The 20,551-nt window shown below is 40.8% G+C and overlaps 1 protein-coding gene across 1 annotated transcript in view; it reads right to left on the reverse strand.

Moving 5' to 3' along the window:
* Positions 1 to 540: 540 nt before the first annotated feature.
* Positions 541 to 20,551, reverse strand: part of IRF5 (interferon regulatory factor 5) — a 35,610-nt gene continuing 15,599 nt past the window's right edge. Inside the window, exons 2-9 of the mRNA XM_018557075.1 lie at positions 16,916 to 17,172; positions 14,868 to 15,057; positions 11,325 to 11,380; positions 9,478 to 9,511; positions 8,956 to 9,261; positions 6,984 to 7,373; positions 3,542 to 3,660; positions 541 to 948 (exon numbers count right to left, since the gene is read on the reverse strand). Of these exons, the coding sequence (XP_018412577.1) occupies positions 700 to 948; positions 3,542 to 3,660; positions 6,984 to 7,373; positions 8,956 to 9,261; positions 9,478 to 9,511; positions 11,325 to 11,380; positions 14,868 to 15,057; positions 16,916 to 17,095 (1,524 nt within the window). The 5' untranslated portion in view covers positions 17,096 to 17,172 and the 3' untranslated portion in view covers positions 541 to 699. The remainder of the gene's footprint in view (positions 949 to 3,541; positions 3,661 to 6,983; positions 7,374 to 8,955; positions 9,262 to 9,477; positions 9,512 to 11,324; positions 11,381 to 14,867; positions 15,058 to 16,915; positions 17,173 to 20,551) is intronic.

Here is a 20,551-nt window from a genome sequence, read left to right on the forward strand (position 1 = left end):
CACACCAAAAGCCCATCTACTCTTTTTACTTCGATCTATAACAATTTTGAGGTGCCCCCTTTGGGTTTGTCCACTTTTGCACAACAAATATACAAAGCAACCTCTAAGTGCTGGCAGAACTTTGGGGTTGTAATTGGCCAAAAATGTAAGTGGATTAGTACATTTCTACTAAACATTACACCTAAGAAAATGTAGATTTGTGTGTTCCAATGGCCAGCTTTTTTAGACATTTGTGTTGGTTAAATTCCTTATTTCTGATTTATCTTGTAGTTTTACACATCATTACTCACAACACTGGTTTTTTTTAAACAAACCCCAAAGAAGCAGTCTTCACAGGGAGACAGTTGACAGTGTGGTACGACACAGGTAATAGAGGACTGCAGAAACCAGACCTGGAAAGAAGTGTGAGTATTCCATGGGGTTAAATGTCTCAAATGTCTTATAAGTGAGAGTTTTTAAGCTGAGTTAATGATGTCTGTTCTCGACCTTGAACAAACGAATGTTTATTCTTAAATAAAAAAGAATAAATAAAAATCTGACTATTCATTAGATTCTCTGGGTGTTCTGCACACAAAACAAAAAGGGAGGCAGTGAGTAGACACCATAAGAAGTCAATTCCAAAACTGAGTGCAAATGAGAATAATCCGGTATGCTTTTATGTCTACAAGCCGCATGGACTAACAGGAGATCATACAGAGCTTACTGCATGCTTCCAGTTTGCATGGGCCAGGGACCAGAAGCCACATCGACCCCTGAATTAGTTCCTGCACCTTGTGGAGCAAGTGCTTGGGCCTGCTGACTCTGCCACAGTTGATGAAGTTCTTTAAACTGTTCCACCATTTTGTCCTTTAGATCTGGATGTGATATCTGGAGTTTTATACTATCTGCAGACCAGGACAGCTCCCCTGAGAAGATTTCAGAAAGCAGGCGAGCAGCCACAGGAATAACCTAGAATGACAACATTAAAATTAGCAACAAAACTGCAGATAATGGATATACTAGCTTTGTTTCCCTATTGTAGGTCTGCTTGTACACAACATAAAAGCCTATGTACATGGGCTCTTTGCATAAGTTTTGCTTTGTTTTTATTGCCCCATAAAAGACAATAAAAACAGTAGATTTTATTGCAAATGCCCAGATAAACAGGCCCTTGAAGTGTATGGAAACCTTTTCTTTTCAGGTCCCTGTTGGTCTGTTAAATATGCAAATGAAAGCATTTTCTTTTATCTGTTTGAATGTTAAAAAAAAGATGTGTGTTGATCATGCCTGAAATCTTGTCTGCAATCTTGTCTGCTGATACAATCCTTTGCGTTCTGCCTGTGCTGAGTGTTATCAGTTACAATGCTCTCAGCCATTTTTGAGGACTACAGAACTCTGCCCCTCTATGTTATGGAGAATAGGGAAGGGTAGGGTTATGTAATCCTATCTTGTTTCTGTTGTCTTGAAATGGAAGAGTGGACTGGAAGTGTGTTACTGGCAGAATCACCAAGTAAAAATAAAGTTGCAAATAGAAAACTAATGAAGCCACCACAGTTAAAGTGGACCTTTACCCATACCTTTAAAACAACAACAAACACACCTTTAGAAATGTCTAGTAATGACAATCTACAAACAGATACTTCTAGATAATTGCCGGCTTTGTATTCTTTGCATCCCTTATTTCTCTTTTCTTCCCCAGTCTTCTGACAGTGGCCATGTTAACTAAGGGCAGATTACTAGCTCACCATTTACTTCCTGAAACTCTGATACATGTGACTAGGACATGTGACCATGCACATCATCTTAGGGGAGGAAAATGCCTTTCCCTGAGATCTCATGAGAGTACAGATGAGATTTCCCAGCAATGCTCTGCTGATATAACCTTCCCAAAATGAAACACTTCTGGCACTTACATAATTTGTGCCAGAACTGGACCAGCAAGTAGATGAACTCTATTTGTAAGTAAATAAAAAACAAGTTTGTTTAACTAATGAATGTAAGATGATTTCATATCAGCATGCAGAGCTGCACGCTGATGTGATTTTTAGTAAAAGGGGGTAAAGGTCTACTTTAGGGACTGGTAAGCTGCAATATATATAATACATTTTTGTTTTTAAATATACTTTAAAGAAGTGAAATTAGTGTCTTTCTCTGGCAAAAACAGTGTGTATGCTATCCCCTTCCTGCCTAGAATAAGTATATTAACTTTTCTCAGCACAATGTCCTCCAGCTGACATTTGCGAGGCTGCTGGCTGTCAAACCTGAGTACTACGGACAGATTTGGTCTCCACTAACAATAGTAAGCCAATCAGGAGCCAGTTGCATGTGATCACTGTCAGCTATGACATGTTGATGCTGCTAAATTTTTATTTATCCTGGGCATCTAGGCTTCAATTACCCCTGGTACAAAAGGGTTAATACTAGAGGTGCACTAAAATGGAATTTTCTGAATGAAACCGGGAAAAAAAAATTGTTACGACGAAACCTTTTTACATTTTACATTTTTTATTTAATGTTTTTTAAACTTTTTAGAATTATTTTTTTTAAATATTTTATTTTTATTTATTTATGATTATTTTTTTCTATTAAATATTTTTATTTTTTAACTTTACTGTGGGGGGCTCTGGGGAAATATCAGGGGTCTAAACAGACCCCTGATATTTCCCTTTTAAAATAGAAAAAAAAGAGATGGAGTCCTCAATTTTATTTTCTGCAGCCCCTGTTATGAATTAATAGGAATCCTCTATACTGAGTGTTCCTGATCATTTATAACCTGTGGAGATAGTATGTTTGTCATGTCCACAATCATGAATGAACAGGAAGTGATGTAGAGCACTTCCAGTTAATTAATATTTGGGGACACAGTAAACATACTGGGGGGAATGTATCAAAGCTGGAGCAGAGAGATTCTGGAGCAGTTGCCCATGGCAACCAATCAGCCTCTCTCTTCAGTTTGCTCAGGTAAGATTTGAAAATGAGACAGAGAAGCTGATTGGCTGCAGTGCAAATGTGCTCTAGATTTTGTCTGCTTCAGTTTTGATAAATTTCCCCCACTATGTCCTGAACTTTTTACAAGCAGTCAGCACTCAGCTGATCGCCGACTACTTGTAACTGCTCTCCATCCTGACTCACTATCACAGGAGGCTGAGCCGGCGGTGCGGGTGGAGAGCTCTGTCTCCTTTGACAGCTGACTCCTCCCCCGCACCGCCAGCTTGGCCTCCTGTGACAGCTCAGAGCTGTCTCCTCCCCCCACACCACTCTCCATCCTGATCGGTCAGAGGAGCCTGAGGGGGGCTGTGACAGCCTCCTGTGACATCGAGACTCACAGTGCTCTCCTCCCTGCATTCAGACAGTTTCCCTCCTCCCCTCTGAACGGTGCTCTGTGTCAGAGGGGACATAGAGCAGCGCCCAGTGAGGAGGAGGAGAAAAATCATGGATGCACCGCAATTTCAGCCGAAAGATAGTACTTTTTGCCCAAAGTGCCATTTTTGCCCGATATGTTTAGACGGCCAAAATTTCGGTGCATCCCTAGTTAATACGTATCTTCCAACATTTTAATTACCTGTACGGTGATGAGTTTTTTCTCCTTTGGTTTTTGGTCTGGCCATTCTTCACCAAAACAGAAGAATATCTCATATCCAGGCAATGCATTTGTTTGACCTTTCTGGCAAGCAATGAGCTCTGAAAATAAAAGAAATACTAAACTGATAACCCCGTTCCACGTTTTAACCACAACCAATGTAAAATAAAAATAATGATGGAACTGGCAGAACATCCACACTTCCTTAAAGTGAAACTTTACCCCTTGAAGGGTGGGTGGGTAAAACTGAGCAGGGAATTCTATTTGTGCATTCCAATACACTATAGGGTTCCAACTAATTTACTGCAGTTCCCAAAGATCATCTCACAAGGTTACATATTTCATTTACGTAATCAGATATCATAAACCATACCAATCCTAGGCTGGCCCACAGTTTTTTTCTCTCGCCAGTATCTAATCCCTTTGTAGGTGGCAGTATAACCCAAAGGTTTAAGACTTCCTGTCTCTGAATGGACTGCAAGAAAAGGATTTTACAGAGAGTACACAAATCCTATTGTTTTGGGTGCACTACTTCTTTAAGCTCTACTTTGTAAGTTATAGCCATCCATTTATTTTCAAAGGAAATATTTTTGTTTCATAGAAAATTAGACCAAAAGCAGCATTATACCTAAAATTTTATAGCAGACTGTGAACTACCACTATCAAAAGCCTGGACGTTACAGAGGCATCCAAAGAGCCAGTTCACTAAACACAACATTCATTTTTATCCTTAGCTTGAAGATAAAAATGCACTAACATTCCAAGGTGTTCAACTGAAAAACTCTGACTTGCTTCTGCATGCCTAATTTGCTTACTCAAAGGCCAGGCAATTACTAATTATTATTTTTTTAAATTAAAAAGGCAGTGATTCACCCTTTTGTTTGATTATTAGTCGAGGTCCTGGCCTAGGTAGTAATACTGCTAACAAACCACATCAATCAAATGCATTTTAGGTGCCTGGCAACAAAATAGATACTGCTTATGCAAAACCTCAATGAATCAGCTGCCAACAGCAAAAAGCCTATTTTAAACAAAGATGAATCAGAACCAAGCCAACTTTTTTAGTTATATAGTCACAGACAAAAGTGTCAGTAACCCTCTTCTTTTTCCCAAAGAATCACAAAAGTGTCAAAAAAGCTGAAAGTTACACAAATAAATGACATCTACTGTTCTTTATTCCATAGTCCACAAAGCAGACACTTAGTTTTTGTTTAATGATGCAACATATTCTTGTAAATAACAAAAAAAAATGAAAATGGCATGGACATACTGCAGCTGTTGGTAGCAGACTTTTCACTCCAATTAGCATTGCATGTGTCTACTATCTCATAATCAGGTATTTGCCCTATATTAATGGAGGAAAGTATGTGCTCAGGCATTGTGTGTCATTGTGTGTCATTGTGTGCAGTACAGTGAACATGAACAAATGAAAGGAAAGCACAGACTTGCCTGAGGCAGAAAGGAAGATGGTAATAGACAAGCATGGTAAAGCTACAAAGCCATCTCCAAAGAGGTTCCATTTCCAGTGACTGCAGTTGGTATTATTGTCAAGATGTTTAAAGGATAGTGGCCAATTTCCCTGGATGTGGGGAGAAAAATGGGCCCCAGATTGAACAGAAGGATAATCCAAATGGTGGAGAAACCAAGGAAAACTTCAAAACATATTCTGGCTGACCTCCAAAAGCAAAATAATGACCTAAACCAGGGGTAGGCAACCTTGGCACTCCAGCTGTGGTGAAACTACATAAACCATCATGCCTCTGGGAGTCATGCCTGTGGCTGTCAGAGCCTTGCAATGCATCATGGGACTTGTAGTTCCACATCAGCTGGAGTGGAGAGGTTGCCTACCCCTGTCCTAAACCATACATGTCAGAAGACCCAAGAATGGTTCAAAAACAAATATCAGGCTGTTATGAAGTGGTGTTCTATGAAATATGATCTGAATCCAATAGAGCATTTGGAGAGCTGAAAGTCACAGTTTGGGAAAGGACCCCATTAAACCTAAGACAACTGGAGCAGTTTGCTCAAGTAGAGTGGGACATATTGACAGCTGAGTAGTGTAGAAGTCTTATTCAAAGCTACAAGAGGTTATAGACTGAAAACGGTGTGATACGAAATAGGGAGACAATAATTATGTTCATGCCATTATCATTTATTTTATGATTTACAAGAATATGTTAAGTCATAAAACAAAAGCAGTAAGTCTGATTTACTAACGGAGTAGAGAATTTTCGCTTAATAAATTGTGCAACCATTTGCTTCAATTGTCCAGTCATGTAAAAATGAATTTCCTATTCACTCTAAATACCAAAGCTGTGCCAATGAAATAAGTAAGGCTGGGCACACACCTTACAACCATCGCAAGACTTTTGTCTTGCGATGGTTGTAAGGTAATTAAAAAAACGTACGATTTGCCTATCTTGGACAGGCAGATCGTACTTGCGATGATCGCAAGCCCGCCTCGCTGAGGGGCGGCTTCTGATGTCCGCAATGCCAAACGGGCCGTCCGGCTTTTATCTTACGAACATGCTACACACCTGCCGACAATCGTACGATTCTTGGCGGGTTTTTTCGAACATGTTCCTAAGATAAAAGTCGTGCGACCTTACAGTAGTAGAGGTCACATGGCTTCCACACACCTTACGACAATCGTACGATCGCAGGATTTCCCGTGATTATCGTACGATTATCGCAAGGTGTGTGGGCACCTTTAGCAGGAATTTGCTTTTTACATGATTGGATAATTATAGTGCATATACACTCAATGTATTGTGTAAAAACTCAACTACTTAAGAAAATCATTTTTAGTGTTTTCTATATGGACTGTGGAATAAAGAATGGTGGGCGCCATTTACTTGTGTCAGTTTAAAGTTCTTTCACGGCAATCTGGGATTATTTAGGAAAAAGTGGAGGGGTACTAATACTTTTGGCCATGATTGTATTTGTATTGTCTCACACAAAGCCCAACACACAAAGAATTGTATGTGGAATCACCAATGTGATTTCAATGTACGTTTTTACATTTCCAGCTAAAGTCTGTGAAGGTTCTCATTTATCCAGGTCATGGTATATGTGTAAAAAAATAAGTCAAGGCAACTGGACTTGCTGTATTTTTCTTGAAGACTTTTCACTGGACATCCGACCAGCTTTCTCAATTCAGAATGACTTGTACAAAAATTATCTGGGAATAAATATGGTGAATGTTGCTCCAATCCACATAATCTGTTAATTGCAACCAGGTGTTGATTGTATTTGCATCATTGGAGCTAGGAGGTGTTATTAACCTGCCCAGAGAGAGGTGTTAAAACAGCATGAGAAAGCTGGTTGGATGACCTGTGAAACATCTAAAAGAAAAATACAGCAAGTCCAGTTGCCTTGACTTATTTTTTGTACAGATATTTCCAGCTAAAGCTCCAAGACTCACCATTCAAGAAGGTCTCAAGGCTGAATAGTTTGATTCTCTTCTCTCGTTCTATAGGGTTGGGTCCACCTACATTGGGGGCACATGGCCCGGACCAGAACACCTTGCACTGACACAAGCGAATTGCATATATATCCTGGCCTTGTAGGGTAAGGATCAGCCCACGGTCCATCACATCCAGAAGATGGTTAGTGTAGAACTTCTGTTTTTCATTGCTAATCTCATTGGTTCCAGGAAATCGAACTTGTTCCAGTGTAGTTGGGCCAAATAGCTCTATTTGCTCTGGAGTTGGCTCAATGCTACTGTAGAAAAGGCGGCAACCATGGGGGTTACTAACAGTCATCATTCCGACTTGCTTCCCTCTATACAGAAACTTTATTTCCAGGTCAGTCACTGCAATAGTAAAAATGACAGTAAGAAAATAAAAAAAATACGAATACAAACCATATCTGTGTACAACTGTAAGCTGTTTGTAAGGCTGTTTCTTTTTATTTTTTTATTTTAGAAGGCCAGATTTGACCTGAATGAAGGACGATTATGTCTTCGAGCGACAACCTGAGACTAGCAGAATTACTGCAGGAACAAATGTCATACAACAGGTCAGTCTTGCTGGAATGTTCAGACATACTGCATTCCCGTATACATTACAGCGCATTTACTAAGCAAATGGGAAATCTTTCTCTAATCAGATTGTTTACAGTAGTAGAAAATAAATATAAATGTTATGATAAGGTGAAATTTACCAGTGTCTTAGGGCTTGTTCACACCAAAGCGTGTGCGTTCCAGAGCGGTAGCTGCTGGATCGCACCGCAATCGCTAAGAAACTCCCCCCTGCGTTCTGGGGCAGCAGGAGGCGTGGTGGTGCATTGAATTGAATGGCACCGCTACCACGCCCCCCCGCCCGCAGTGCGATCGGACGGGTGGCAAAACTTTGCCAGTGTTCCGTTCCACTAATAAAGCAAGCCCTATTTTTTGCGTTTGCAGTGGAACGGAATGCTGGCAAAGTTTTGCCACGAGTCCAATCGCACTGCGGGCGGCGGGGGCGTGAAAGCGGTGCCATTAAATTCAATGCACCGCCACGCCCCCTCCCGCCCCAGAAAGCGGGGGTGGGAAGTTTCTTAGCGATCGTGGTGCGATCCAGGAGCTACCACTCTGGAACGCACACGCTTTCGGTGTGAACAAGGCCTTAAACACCAAGCATTTGTAATTTGTCAACAACTAAAACAATAAATCTCTGAGTAAAATTATATATTCAGCTGATTGCTGAATATAACAGACTTGACAATGGTTGCTTAAAGTGTTTCTAAACAAAGGAAAACATTTTAATATATTGCAGATGACCCGTCCTGGTAGCTGTTTTAGTTGTTTTATTCAGGCTTTTTTTCTTTTACTGTCACTTGATGATCCTGCCAGTAACATCCTTCCTTAAAAGTAATTTCTGCTACTTTATCTAGCTTATGTACAAATATTTTAAAAAGTTGATTTACAGTTACTGATAGCACTGAGAGGCATCTGCATGACACAATGGCTCGGATTCACCGAAGCTTAAAGCAGTACTTTAGGCATGCTAAAGTAAATATGATAATTGATGAATTAACAGTAATGTCTTCTAGGGCATACTCACACTAGGTGATCTGTTTTAAGAGGTGGGCTCAGGCATTGTTCAGTTGGATTTAGGCACAGTACACACCTGTGTGATTGCTAACTGTGCCCGAGCACAGACCTCTCATAGATCACTGAGTTCTCAGTGTGCGTGGAAGCAGGAATCACTGTGGTCTATATGGCAAAAGTGATGACTGAAGTATGCTCGGGCCCGGCACAGTGTAAACTCAGGCCAGATGAGAAATGGGGACAATCATGCTCAGACATGGTATAAGGTAACCATGCCTAGTGTGAGTATGCCCTTAGTCTGCTTTAAGTACTATTGCAGCTTGATAAATAAGGGCCAGTAAATACTGACTTCTGCTGTACTTACGTGGCAGCATCTGTGGACTAATAAGTAAGCCTGGAATCCCCTGGTCAATGGGTGTAGGGATCACTCCTGGTATAGGAAGCTCTGCATTTTGTGTGGTCTCCAGACCTGTTGGAGGAACCAGCTCTGGATGGGGCATTACTACCGGTTGAGTTACCAGGGCTTGTGGTGACAACTCCACACCAGTGTATGTTCTAGGAGCTGCTGAGGTCAAAGCAGGATCTGTTGGTGCAAGGTTGTGCTGTATAAGATTTGCACAGGAACTAAAACCAGGTTCAGACTTGGGCCACATATACGCAGGAAGTGGATCTGAAAATAACAGTGTACAAAACATATATTGAAATATCAAAACATGAATATCTAACCGGAGCACAGTAATAATATATCAGGATGGTAATGCTATTTTACTTGTGACTCAGCCCTTACAAATACAAATGTCCTACAAAAGTATGATAAATGAGGAAATATATACTGTATATACAGTATGGTGAGACATTAGCAGTTAGGAAAAGTATATACACTCACCTTGAATGTCAAGCATTGGAAAAATGTGGTCGATCTGCACAGAAAATATACAGATATTAATAGCATTCATAGTAGCCGCCATGTCATATGTATCAAAATCGGAATATTTTGTTATTAATATCAGCAGGGTCTAAATTTAAATGTGCCAGAAACTACATATACACCCAATAAGAAATCAATGCATTGCTCAGTAGCTATTGTCCACCGTCACTTTCTGAAAGGTCTCTGTCTTCTTTGTTATGTACTTGGGTTATTGATCACGGCATTGTTTGCTGCTGTTATCTGGACTCAACACGTGAGTGGAATGGCCGTCTGATTTACACAATAAATGGTATCACACGAGGAGAAGGTGCGGTTTCTTTATTCTTTTTTCATGTACTTGAGGATTACCCTATTCATGTCTGAACAGCAGCCCTTCCTGGTGTAAGTGCATGCTAATAACGATAGCCTTTGGGATTTCTGGTGGCTTCTGGTCAGCACTGAGGTTGCGGTTTCAGGCTATATCCAGCACGAGCTATGTTAGAAGTACTTTGCATTGGTGAAACATGTCCCAGACTACTGCTAGAACATGTTTCTCTGTGGCTACTCATAGTATCCCTTGTTTAGGTGGTGGTCCTGTTAAGGTCGTCTGGTATTCAGGGTTCTCGCCAAACAGGGTGAAGAGTTCCGGGTCGGACTTGTAAGGGAAGCTGATAGGCAGGCTTCTTGGAGTGTCTAAATATACATGGGTCCCGGAATCTGGAGGCTCAGAGAGATTTTGGGTGGGACAGAGCCTCCATCCCCGACTACAGCCAGTTCTGGTAACGAAAGGAGTAACCCACCAGCCAGAGGGTGTGTTAAAACAGAACAGGAAGCCAGTCAGTCGGTGTCTGTGGGGAGTGTTTGGAGCAGGACATGGCTATGCATGTTAAGCTGTGGAATAGTCTACCGAGACACTGCTGGGTACTCGTGTCCATACCCTAACCCGGAGGCTGGGACTCTAACCCTGAGGCTGGGACTCTAACCCTGAGGTGTGACTTAGCATACAGGCGCTGAGCCAAATTTGGTATGTGCTGAATATAAGAATATAAGCCATTTTTATATATATATATATATATGAGCTGTATTTCGGTCTGGTCTATCCTGAGATTTGCACAGCTCTGCCCTACAGTACAACGCTGTCTACCATAAGATCTTTTTCTTTCACTTACAGGTCTCCTCCCCACTCTTACCTGTGACTGGAAAGTGATAGGTGATGCAGCTCAGTGGTTGGCTCATCTTTCCATCACTATGCTGTCTGTTACTATCAGCACACCTGAATGGCTGCTTATGCTGCTTCTACCTCTCCTTTTCTAAGCTCTGCTGTGAAGGGATTGCAAGAAGCTTATACAAACTCGAAATCAGGTAAGTACAATTTTTACATTAAAAAAACCCCATGAAATCATGTATTGAGGATTACAGAGCAGTATTAATTTGTGTCTTTTATATCTGCCGAGAATTCAGCCTTAATACCATCTCCAAGCAAAATGCAAATTCTTCCATAGACATGAGAAGGTTAACAACTGATCCAGATGATTTCAGGCAGACCAGACATTGACCATATGTGGACCAATATACACCCTAGCTAATTGTACATGATACCGAATATGCAATCTGTTGTGTTGAATTTTTTTTTTTGTGTGTGAACTCTACTGTAAGTCAAGCACCAGTGATGCCTGGTTGCTTTCCACACCATTGTTCAACCTTTGGACTAAGGCAGCATGTTTAACATCAAATGTTAATCACAACTTTGAAAATGTTACTGGCTGTGTATAAATAAACTGCAAACTAGTCTACACTTAAGCATTGACAAAATAAAGCACTCTTACTTCTTTCTCATCATCGCTTATAGCTTCATCAGGCAAAGCTTCCACAGGTACAGCATCTGAAATACAAGTGCAGAGGAACAGAAAGGAATAAGACTGCTGACATGATACAGGCCTTGGTATCTTCCTTATTCAAATCACATTATAAACCAGCAGTTGCACAGTAAATATGAGCTCATGTGAAGAAAAATCACATATATACTTTGGGCAGGCAGAACTCAGTATTCAAATATAATCTGGAGTATGATATGGTTATCTTATTCTACACATAAGAATATAAGGTGGTGCAGCAGTAAAACAAGAACAACAGAAGAAAAGCTATGCGTACATACTGCAATGTGATGTAACAAAGCAAACGGTGAGATGAAAAACAACACATTCAAAATACAAATTCAAAGAATTGGAATTAGCAGTACATAAAAATCATACAGACAAAAATACAGAGCAAGTATATAATACACTTCAAAAAGGGAATTTAAACAATGCACACTTTGATGGGAATACACATACACACTGAACAAACTGAATACTGGAAAGTAAAAAGAGTAAAGTGCTATCAATGTCTTCTCAAGATGCTCAAATAGACAGGAGATTATCATCACCCAATCTAGATGATGATGGTTACAATCTATGGGCACTTTGCACTCTACACAGCTGTGGGGAAAAGGTGATGGGGGTTAGAGGGGAAGAATTATTTGCCAGGGTTAGATTTTCTCAGCTGATCCGAAGAAACAGCCAGTGTGTTTGCCAATTATTCATCTGAAACAAGTAGCGGTGAGGCATTGCATTCAGCCAGAACGTGATAAAGCACAATGGCTTTAAAGCCACGCTCAACAAAACGGGACATCCCACATTCAAGGGAATTCAGGTTTAAAGATTTATACGCATTTATATACACTTGTGCTCATAAGTTTACATACCCTGGCAGAATTTATGATTTACTGGCCATTTTTCAGAGAGTATGAATGATAACACGAAAACCTGTCACTCATGGGTAGTGTTTGGCTGAAGCCATTTATTATCAATCAACTGTGTTTACTCTTTTACAATCATAATGACAACAGAAACTACCCAAATGACCCCGATCAAAAGTTTACATACCCCAGTTCTTAATACGGTGTGTTGCCCACTTTATCATCAATGACAGCTTGAAGTCTTTTGTGGTATGTGTGGATGAGGCTCTTTATCTTCTCAGATGGTGAAGCTGCCCATGCTTCCTGGCAAAAAGCCTCCAGGTTTTATAAATTCTTGGGCTGTCTTGCATGAACTGCACGTTTGAGATCTCCCCAGAGTGGCTCAATGATATTGAGGTCAGGAGACTGAGATGGCCACTCCAGAACCTTCACTTTATTCTGCTGTAGCCAATGACAGGTCGACTTGAACACTGCTGATTGGCATTCTCAATTCCTTGGGTATCTTTTTATATCCCTTTCCTGTTCTATACAGTTCAACTAAGTTTTCCCGCAGGTCCTTTGACAATTCTTTTGCTTTCCCCATGACTCAGAATCCAGACACGTCAGTGCAGCACTGGATGAAGGATGCAAGGGTCTGTCAGGAGGCCAGAAACTCATTGGCCTTTTATACACACACACACACACACACTGATTACATGCAAACAGATCACAGGTGAGGATGGTTCCCTTTAATAGCCATTCACACCACTTTGTGTCAACCTGTGTGCAGGCCAAAATCACCAGGGTATGTAAACTTTTGATCAGGATCATTTGGGTAGTTTCTGTTGTCATGATTGGAAAAGAGTAAACACAGTTGATTGATAATAAATGGCTTCAGCCAAACACTACCCATGAGTAACAGAAAGGTTTTCACTGTAAACTTATGAGCACAACTGTACAGTCCAAACAAGACAGTATGAGAGTTCAAAATGTTTAATAATAGAATGGGTTCATAAACAACAAAAAAGAACAGCCAATGTGTTACGGGAGTGGAAACCCTTCCCCCTTCTTCAGGGCTTAAACATGATGGACAGTACTATGGACTTAAAACTATACCCTACACAGCAAATAATTAATCCCTGATAATTCGTGCTAGTTTTGATTCCATATTACTGCCCATTATGTTTAAGCCCTGAAGAAGGGGGAGGTCTTTAACCCCCCAAAAAGCCTTGGCTAATTTTTGGAATCTCATACTGTCTTGTTTGGCGCTCTCATTGAACCTTATATATGCCAATTATTCAGTTGGAACATTCACCAGTCACATCTTCTGACCACTATCTCATGTCTATTACTGGAGATATCATGTATATCTGAAATGCTGATAGCACCTTACTGCCTTCATTTTCTGTATAAGCTACATTTAGCTGTATTGAATGGTTATTTAATTTTTTATAGTTCACTTCGATATACTTAGTTTTAATATTTTTATAGTGTGATATCCTGTTACATTTATTCACTTATCCTATTGAGGAATGTAGCTTTCCTTTTGATTGTTTGCACATCAGCACTTTTTCAGTCCTTTATGGTACTTTATATTCATTATTGGTAGGTTTTTTTGAAGACTTACACACAGGGTGTCACTCATGTTTTGATCCATATATATTCACATATTTTCATATTTATCTCAAACCTTTAGCGCTGTGACAACACTTTACACTTTCACTTTACACCTCTCATAGCAGCTTTAGGATCATTATTTGACTTTTAGTTTACTTTCCAAAAGCGCAGATTTTTTGTTGCAATACATTTAGCTGTAGCTGGTATGTATACTATCATTAAACTGTAAAGATTTTGATATAAAACTATAATACTAAATCCTTTTTTGGCATGTTTAACTTTGATGAAAATTCCTTTTTGAATATACACTATATTGCCAAAAGTATTGGGACACCCCTCCAAACCATTGGATGCAGGCGTTCCGTTAAATTTCCTTGCTACTAAATATTCCACGGTCAACTGTTAGTGGTATTATAACAAAGTGAAAGCAACTGGAAACAGCAACTCAGCCACAAAGTGGTAGTCCATGTAAAATGGCAGAGCGGGGTCAGCGCATGCTGAAGCGCACAGTGCGCAGAAGTCGCCAACTGTCTGCAGAGTCAATAGCTACAGACACGTCCAACATCAGTACCTGACCTCACAAATGCGCTTCTGGAAGAATGGTCAAAAAGTTCCATGGACACACTCCTAAACCTTGTAGACAGCCTTCCCAGAAGAGTTAAAGCTGTTATAGCTACAAAGGGTGGGCCATTTGTAAATTTAATGGCCTGCACAGAGTCCTGACCTCAACCCAATAGAACACCTTTGGGCTGAATTAGAGCGGAGACTGCGAGCCCGGCCTTCTCGTCCAACATCAGTACCTGGCCTCACAAATGCGCTTCTGGAAGAATGGTCAAACATTCCCATAGACCCACTCCTACACCTTGTGGACAGCCTTCCCAGAAGAGTTAAAGCTGTTATAGCTACAAAGGGTGGGCCAACTCAATAGTGAACCCTATGGACTAAGACTGGGATGCCATTAAAGTTCATGTGCGTGTAAAGGCAGGTGTCCCAATACTTTTGGCAATATAGTGTATATAACTGATTTTGCACTTACCTTCATTCTGCCCAGGAAGGTCACATAGTTGGTAGATCTTGAATGGCTGCATGGGGGTTTCCTTAGTTCCATCATACAACAATTTAAACTCTCGACTTTTGTTCAGAGCACAGCGCAAATTTGCCTTCCACTTTGCAGGGTCGGGTTCATCCACCCCCTGTTGATATTTGCCTGTTTCCTTTGCCCAAGCCTGTAAATATTAGTAAAAAAAACATGTTCATTATTTTTATTTAGCAAGGAAGGTGTCCTGTAGTCTGAGTGTTCAAGTAACAAAGCAGACCTTATGGCACCCAGAGACGTTAGACAGAGTATGTCCAGTAGAAAACAATTTGGCCACCAAAAAATATTTCTTTTTATATTTCATTCGAGTGGAATTGTAGTTCTGCCCCTCGTGTCAGAATGTACAAGCATTCACAGCATACTTACAAAAAGATTAATATCCACAGATGAGGGTAAAAGATGGTTACTTATTGGCCAGTATGCGGTATTTCAAAATTTTACATTTTATGTTTTACTTTAAGTTGTTTGTGGTTATGGGCCAGCATCCAACTTCTGGATGAGTTGGTTTCAATTAATGTAAGTAGTCGAGTCTCCCAGAAGTTTTTGTTACTCTAGTTTTTCAAAGCATACCTGCCCATTATGGTAAACTCACCTGGCTGGTTCCCCCTCCTCCAACACTGACAGATCAGAGCTGACCCTCATTGTCATTTCTCACTCTCACCTCTTTGTCTATTGGGGGGCCACTATTGGGTTACAGTATTTTAACACAAGGCTCTGTTTTCAGCATCCTACAGATGCCATAATCAGATCAGGCTGGGAGTGTACACTACACTGTGCCATTAATCACAGGCAGGTGTACTTTTTTTTAAATTGCTAAGAGACAGGGGAAAAAGGACATGAAAATTCTCCAAAAGCTCCAGCTCCTATAAATTGTATTTTTTCCCAACAAAGTTCTGCAAACTTTAGTTTGTGGATTGAGTAGGGAGGCGTTAGAACCTCTGACAGGTGTTAAAAGACTCATCATCTCTGCACCACTGTCAGCTGGAATGAAAGCAAGTGAAAATCCATAATGTATTTGTCACCAGAAGAGGAAAAAGAGGAGAAATATTCCTGTTCTAGTGATGACCGTCTAAGAGGGGACTTGGCTCACTTTGGAGAATTTTCATTTCACTTCCTGTTGTGTTTTACGGGAGACAAAGTAAAGGGGAAATCTCTCAAATAGGGTACAGATTGTAAAAGCTTTTCAAGCAGTTTAGTTATACTTTAATGCTCATGAATGCATACATGCTGAAAATGAAAAAACACTTGGTAATAAATGTTCAATCCACTAAACAGACTTTGCTGCCAGCAGCATTCTAAACTTAGGTGTTGGGAATGTGCTGTATGTGTCACTTACTGTATACTGTTCTGTTTAATTAAAGCGAGTTTGAGCATTCATACCAGACAAAAGTATCTAAAAATATGAAAGATCGCGTCATGATGCTGTTGTCAATTGGATTAGGTGTCAATTTTATGACCAAGTGTGCACTGCACATAATGATGGCTGACAGTCCTCGGGAAATTACAGAGAGGTCCGGATAAAAAAATCTTGTCCAATCGCTATTGTTTCCTTTGTCCATGTCAGAGGACCATAGTGTTCATTATGAAACTAGCCGGCCCAAAAGACTGCCAAAGGCAGCAAGAATATGCATTGGCTGATACGGGCGGCTCAACACTTTGGGTACCCTAAAACCCAAAAGAACCCTCACTTTACATCAGCTAAATGCATTCCAGATGTCACAAAACAGAAGGTGTGCAAAGTCTTACAGTTTGTCTTCTTATGAAAGTAAGAGAATAATTTATCCCGCTCAGAAATATGCAGCCATCGTGTGGTTCCTAGTTGTAGCTAGAAATACAGTATTTTATAGATATATTACACTTTAGAAAACACGTAGTGAGACAGATTTATAAGCAACATATCAGATTCAGTCATATGATGGTCTGTCACTTGAAGTTCCCTTTGATTGGAAGGCCATTCCTGTAGTACATCCTTGTTATATTGTGCCCACCTTAAATATGGTGTTCTCATCATCTTGCATTGGTGTGTGACGTGTTGCATGACGCCATGGAATGCGGAATAGCTTGTGTTCCCTATCTTCCCAGTGTAGACCTGGATAGTTCCCACTGTCCACCTGCGCTACCAGCCATGGCTTAAGACGGATGCGTCGTGGATGCGAGTTCAAGTTCATCTCCACGTGCTGGATTGTGGTTGGTTATGAAACCTTGACAGCAGCAATGTATAACGACAACACCATCTTATTGTGTCCTAAAAAAACAAACAAAAAAAAACAATCTCAAATATGTAAACGTATGTTTTAGGGCTAGTTGACACCAAGCGCGTTCCAGGAGCAGAGCAGAGCAGTTACAGAACGGATCAATACTGCGTCCAATGTATTCCAATGGTATTTAGTTCACACTGCAGCGTTCAGTTCCTTTGCATGTAAGAAAACTGCAGCAAGCCCTATTTTACCTGGAACGCATGCAAACGCATCAAAATCGCCCTGGAACGCACTGGAAGCCCATTTTAAACTTTAAAAAAGAACGGCCAGGAACGCATCAAAAATGCGGCACAAAACGCGGTATAACACACTGCGTGTGCAGAAACTCATGCAGATCTGGTCTGCATTTGGTGTGAACAAGCCCTTAAGCTTCTATGTAACAGTCATTAAAGCCTGTTATGTAGCGCTAGTTGTTGATGTTTAGCAGTGTTTCTTTATTCACGCATGCTCCACTCCTGTGGCCCCCGTCCAAAGAAAAGGATCACTACTTGGTCTATACATAGAATATGTGCCATTTGTAATGCAGTGTACAGTACACAATCATATACAACATTTTAATGTAACCTATAAGTTCGCTATTTTACCTCATAAAGGATTTGCATTTCTATCTGTCCATTCAGTACTGAGACTTACACAGCTCAGTCCTGTCTGGCAGGACAGGTCTAATTTTTTCCCCCCAGCTGCAAGTAAATAATAGAGCAGGTCTTGTCCCTTTCCAAGGCTATGATTGGGCAGTGAAAGAAGAAGGAGCAGACTGATGAACTCATCTGTCTATAATACTGTGTTCTTCCCTCCTATCAGCATACTCCTTGTTAGCACTGCTTCACAGCTGATTGGCTCCTTGTGCTGCTTCTCCCTGACCCAGTCTGAGCTCTGCTGTACAGGCATTGCTAGAGGCCAAGACCAAATCAGGTACGTGCACTGCTTGCATTAAAAAAAATACACATTTAAAAGGTTAATTCCACTTTCCCAGTCGAATTTGTGAAAATAGAATTACCGCCACCAATCTGCCCCCCCCCCGCCACTGCTCTTACCTTTAAGTGAACGCTTCTTACCCTCTGCGGCTGCCGGTGTGCTATCCATACTCTGTATAGAGTAGCGCAGCATATTTCAAATTGTGCCGCAGATGACGAGCACTCTTTTGTCAGCGTGGTCTCCTGAGCACGCTAACCAATGAGAAGCACATCTTAGCAAAAAGTGCTTCCTTTTACCAATGAGTGCTAGCCATTTGTATGTGGAATTTGAAATACCGAATACAGGGCTGCACTGCTCTGTACAGAGTACGGAGAGTACACCGACAGCGCGGAGGATAAGGAGAGTTTGGTCAAAGGTATGAACAGCGGCGGGGGGAGAGAGGGCAGATTGGTGGTGGTAATTCCATTTTCCTAAATCTAACCTGGGAAAGTGGAATGACCCTTTAATGATGTCTTAATGAACACAGAGGTGCATTAAATTGTGTCTTTTATATATGCGTGGAGTACAGCTTTGACACTTGGGCTTGGAGAACAGGTGAAAGTTGTCTTGTCAGGTTCCATTGCAGTAAGTAAAAAGGGAAGATTGCCTCTTTTCAGGAGTCCAAATGACACACTGTAATAACTAATCACTCACTCAACTAAAGCATGATTCTAGCAATTATGATGTGGGAAATTCCATGCAAAATAGTGGTTTTCATTTCTCTAAGCTGTGAAAACATTTTGATAATTTCACTTTTAACCTAAAATTAATATTTATCTAGTGCTTGGGCCACCATATGGCTCTGAAGATTAAGTGGTTCTTGCAATTGATTATCAACATTAGCAGAATTCACTGCAAATGAATCAACTATTTGCTGTGTAGTACACTTGGCTTTTTGGTGGAGGACCCCTTGTTACATGTCATTTACCTGTGTCCCCTCTTAGGCCCCATTCACACCTGACCGTTTTGTAGCGCGTCCTACGCTCGATGAACGCTCTACAAAACGGTCAAAAAAATAAATAGCATTGTAGTCAATGGTATCGTTCCCACCTGTCCGTATTTCCGCCCGTCCCGAACGCACTACAAAACGGCCCACGCATGAAAAGGTCCCGGAGCGTTTTTTGCTGCGTATTGGTCCGTTTTGTAGGGCGTTTTCCATTTGAATACTGCCAAGTAGCCTTTGGAATCGCGCGACGGTCGCGCGACTTTTTTACCGCGAATCGCGGTAAAAAAAACGCGTGCCGGTCGCGCGACAGGCGCGCATATTACAATACGCATAGGTGTGAATGGGGCCTTATACTAGGGCCATCAGGGGGCTATATTGCCACCAGTTGAGGACTGCTGCTCACTGGAGTGCACATATACCAGAATGACGTATTACTACTAGATAATTATGCGGATACGTCCAGTTCGGTTAATTTCTGGGCATCAGTGTTGTTTGCATTGTAGCTTGTTGGGAACAGTAAACCAATAGAACAGGTTGCAGTACCAATTCTTACAAGGTTATTCACAAAAGGGTGAAGAGTTTGGAGAAGGCAGGAGAAGTGAACAATCTAGGACAACATATCTGATTTGGAAAAGTTCTCAAATTGCGCTCACTTTGCAGCTCCGCTATGTTGTCCTAGATTGTTCACTTCTTCTGCCTTCTCCAAACTCTTCACCCTTTGTGAATAACCCTGTCACTGCTTATCTTCAAATGCACTGTAGGCTGCTAATCTATAACAAGAGCTCATGACGAACACATGCTTCTCCCTCAAAAGATAACAATACTGTGTAGCAGACCTTTAAAAATATGAAATGAAGAACCGAACTGGACTTATCCGCATAATTATCTATTAGTAATACTAGATAATCTTGTTATAGATTAGCAGCCTACTGTGCATTTGAAGATCAACAGTAAGAACTGGTACTGCAACCTCTTCTATTGGTTTACTGTTCCCAACAAGCTGCCATGCAAACAACACTGATGCCCAGAAATGAACAGAACTGGACCTATCTGCATAATTATTTACTAGTAATACTGGACGGTTGCAGTCCCAACTCTTACTATTGATCTTCAAATGCACAGTAGGCTGCTAATCTATAACAAGATTATCTAGTATTACCACTAGATAATTATGCGGATACGTCCAGTTCGGCTCATTTCTGGGCATCAGTGTTGTTTGCATGGCAGCTTGTTGGGAACAGTAAACCTGTAGAAGAGGTTGCAGTAGCAATTCTTACTGTTTATCTTCAAATGCACAGTAGGCTGCTAATCTATAACAAGAGCTCATGAAGAACACATGCTTCTCCCTCAAAAGATAAGAATACTGTGTAGCAGATCTTTAAAAATATACCAGTTTCATTATGATATATATCTTCAATTCCAGATTCATAGAGAAACTGTCTTTTTTCTAGGGGATTCCCATGTGA

Source organism: Nanorana parkeri, unplaced genomic scaffold (genome assembly GCF_000935625.1).
Source record: "Nanorana parkeri isolate BGI_ZX_2015 unplaced genomic scaffold, ASM93562v1 scaffold265, whole genome shotgun sequence".
NCBI classification, from domain to species: domain Eukaryota; kingdom Metazoa; phylum Chordata; class Amphibia; order Anura; family Dicroglossidae; genus Nanorana; species Nanorana parkeri.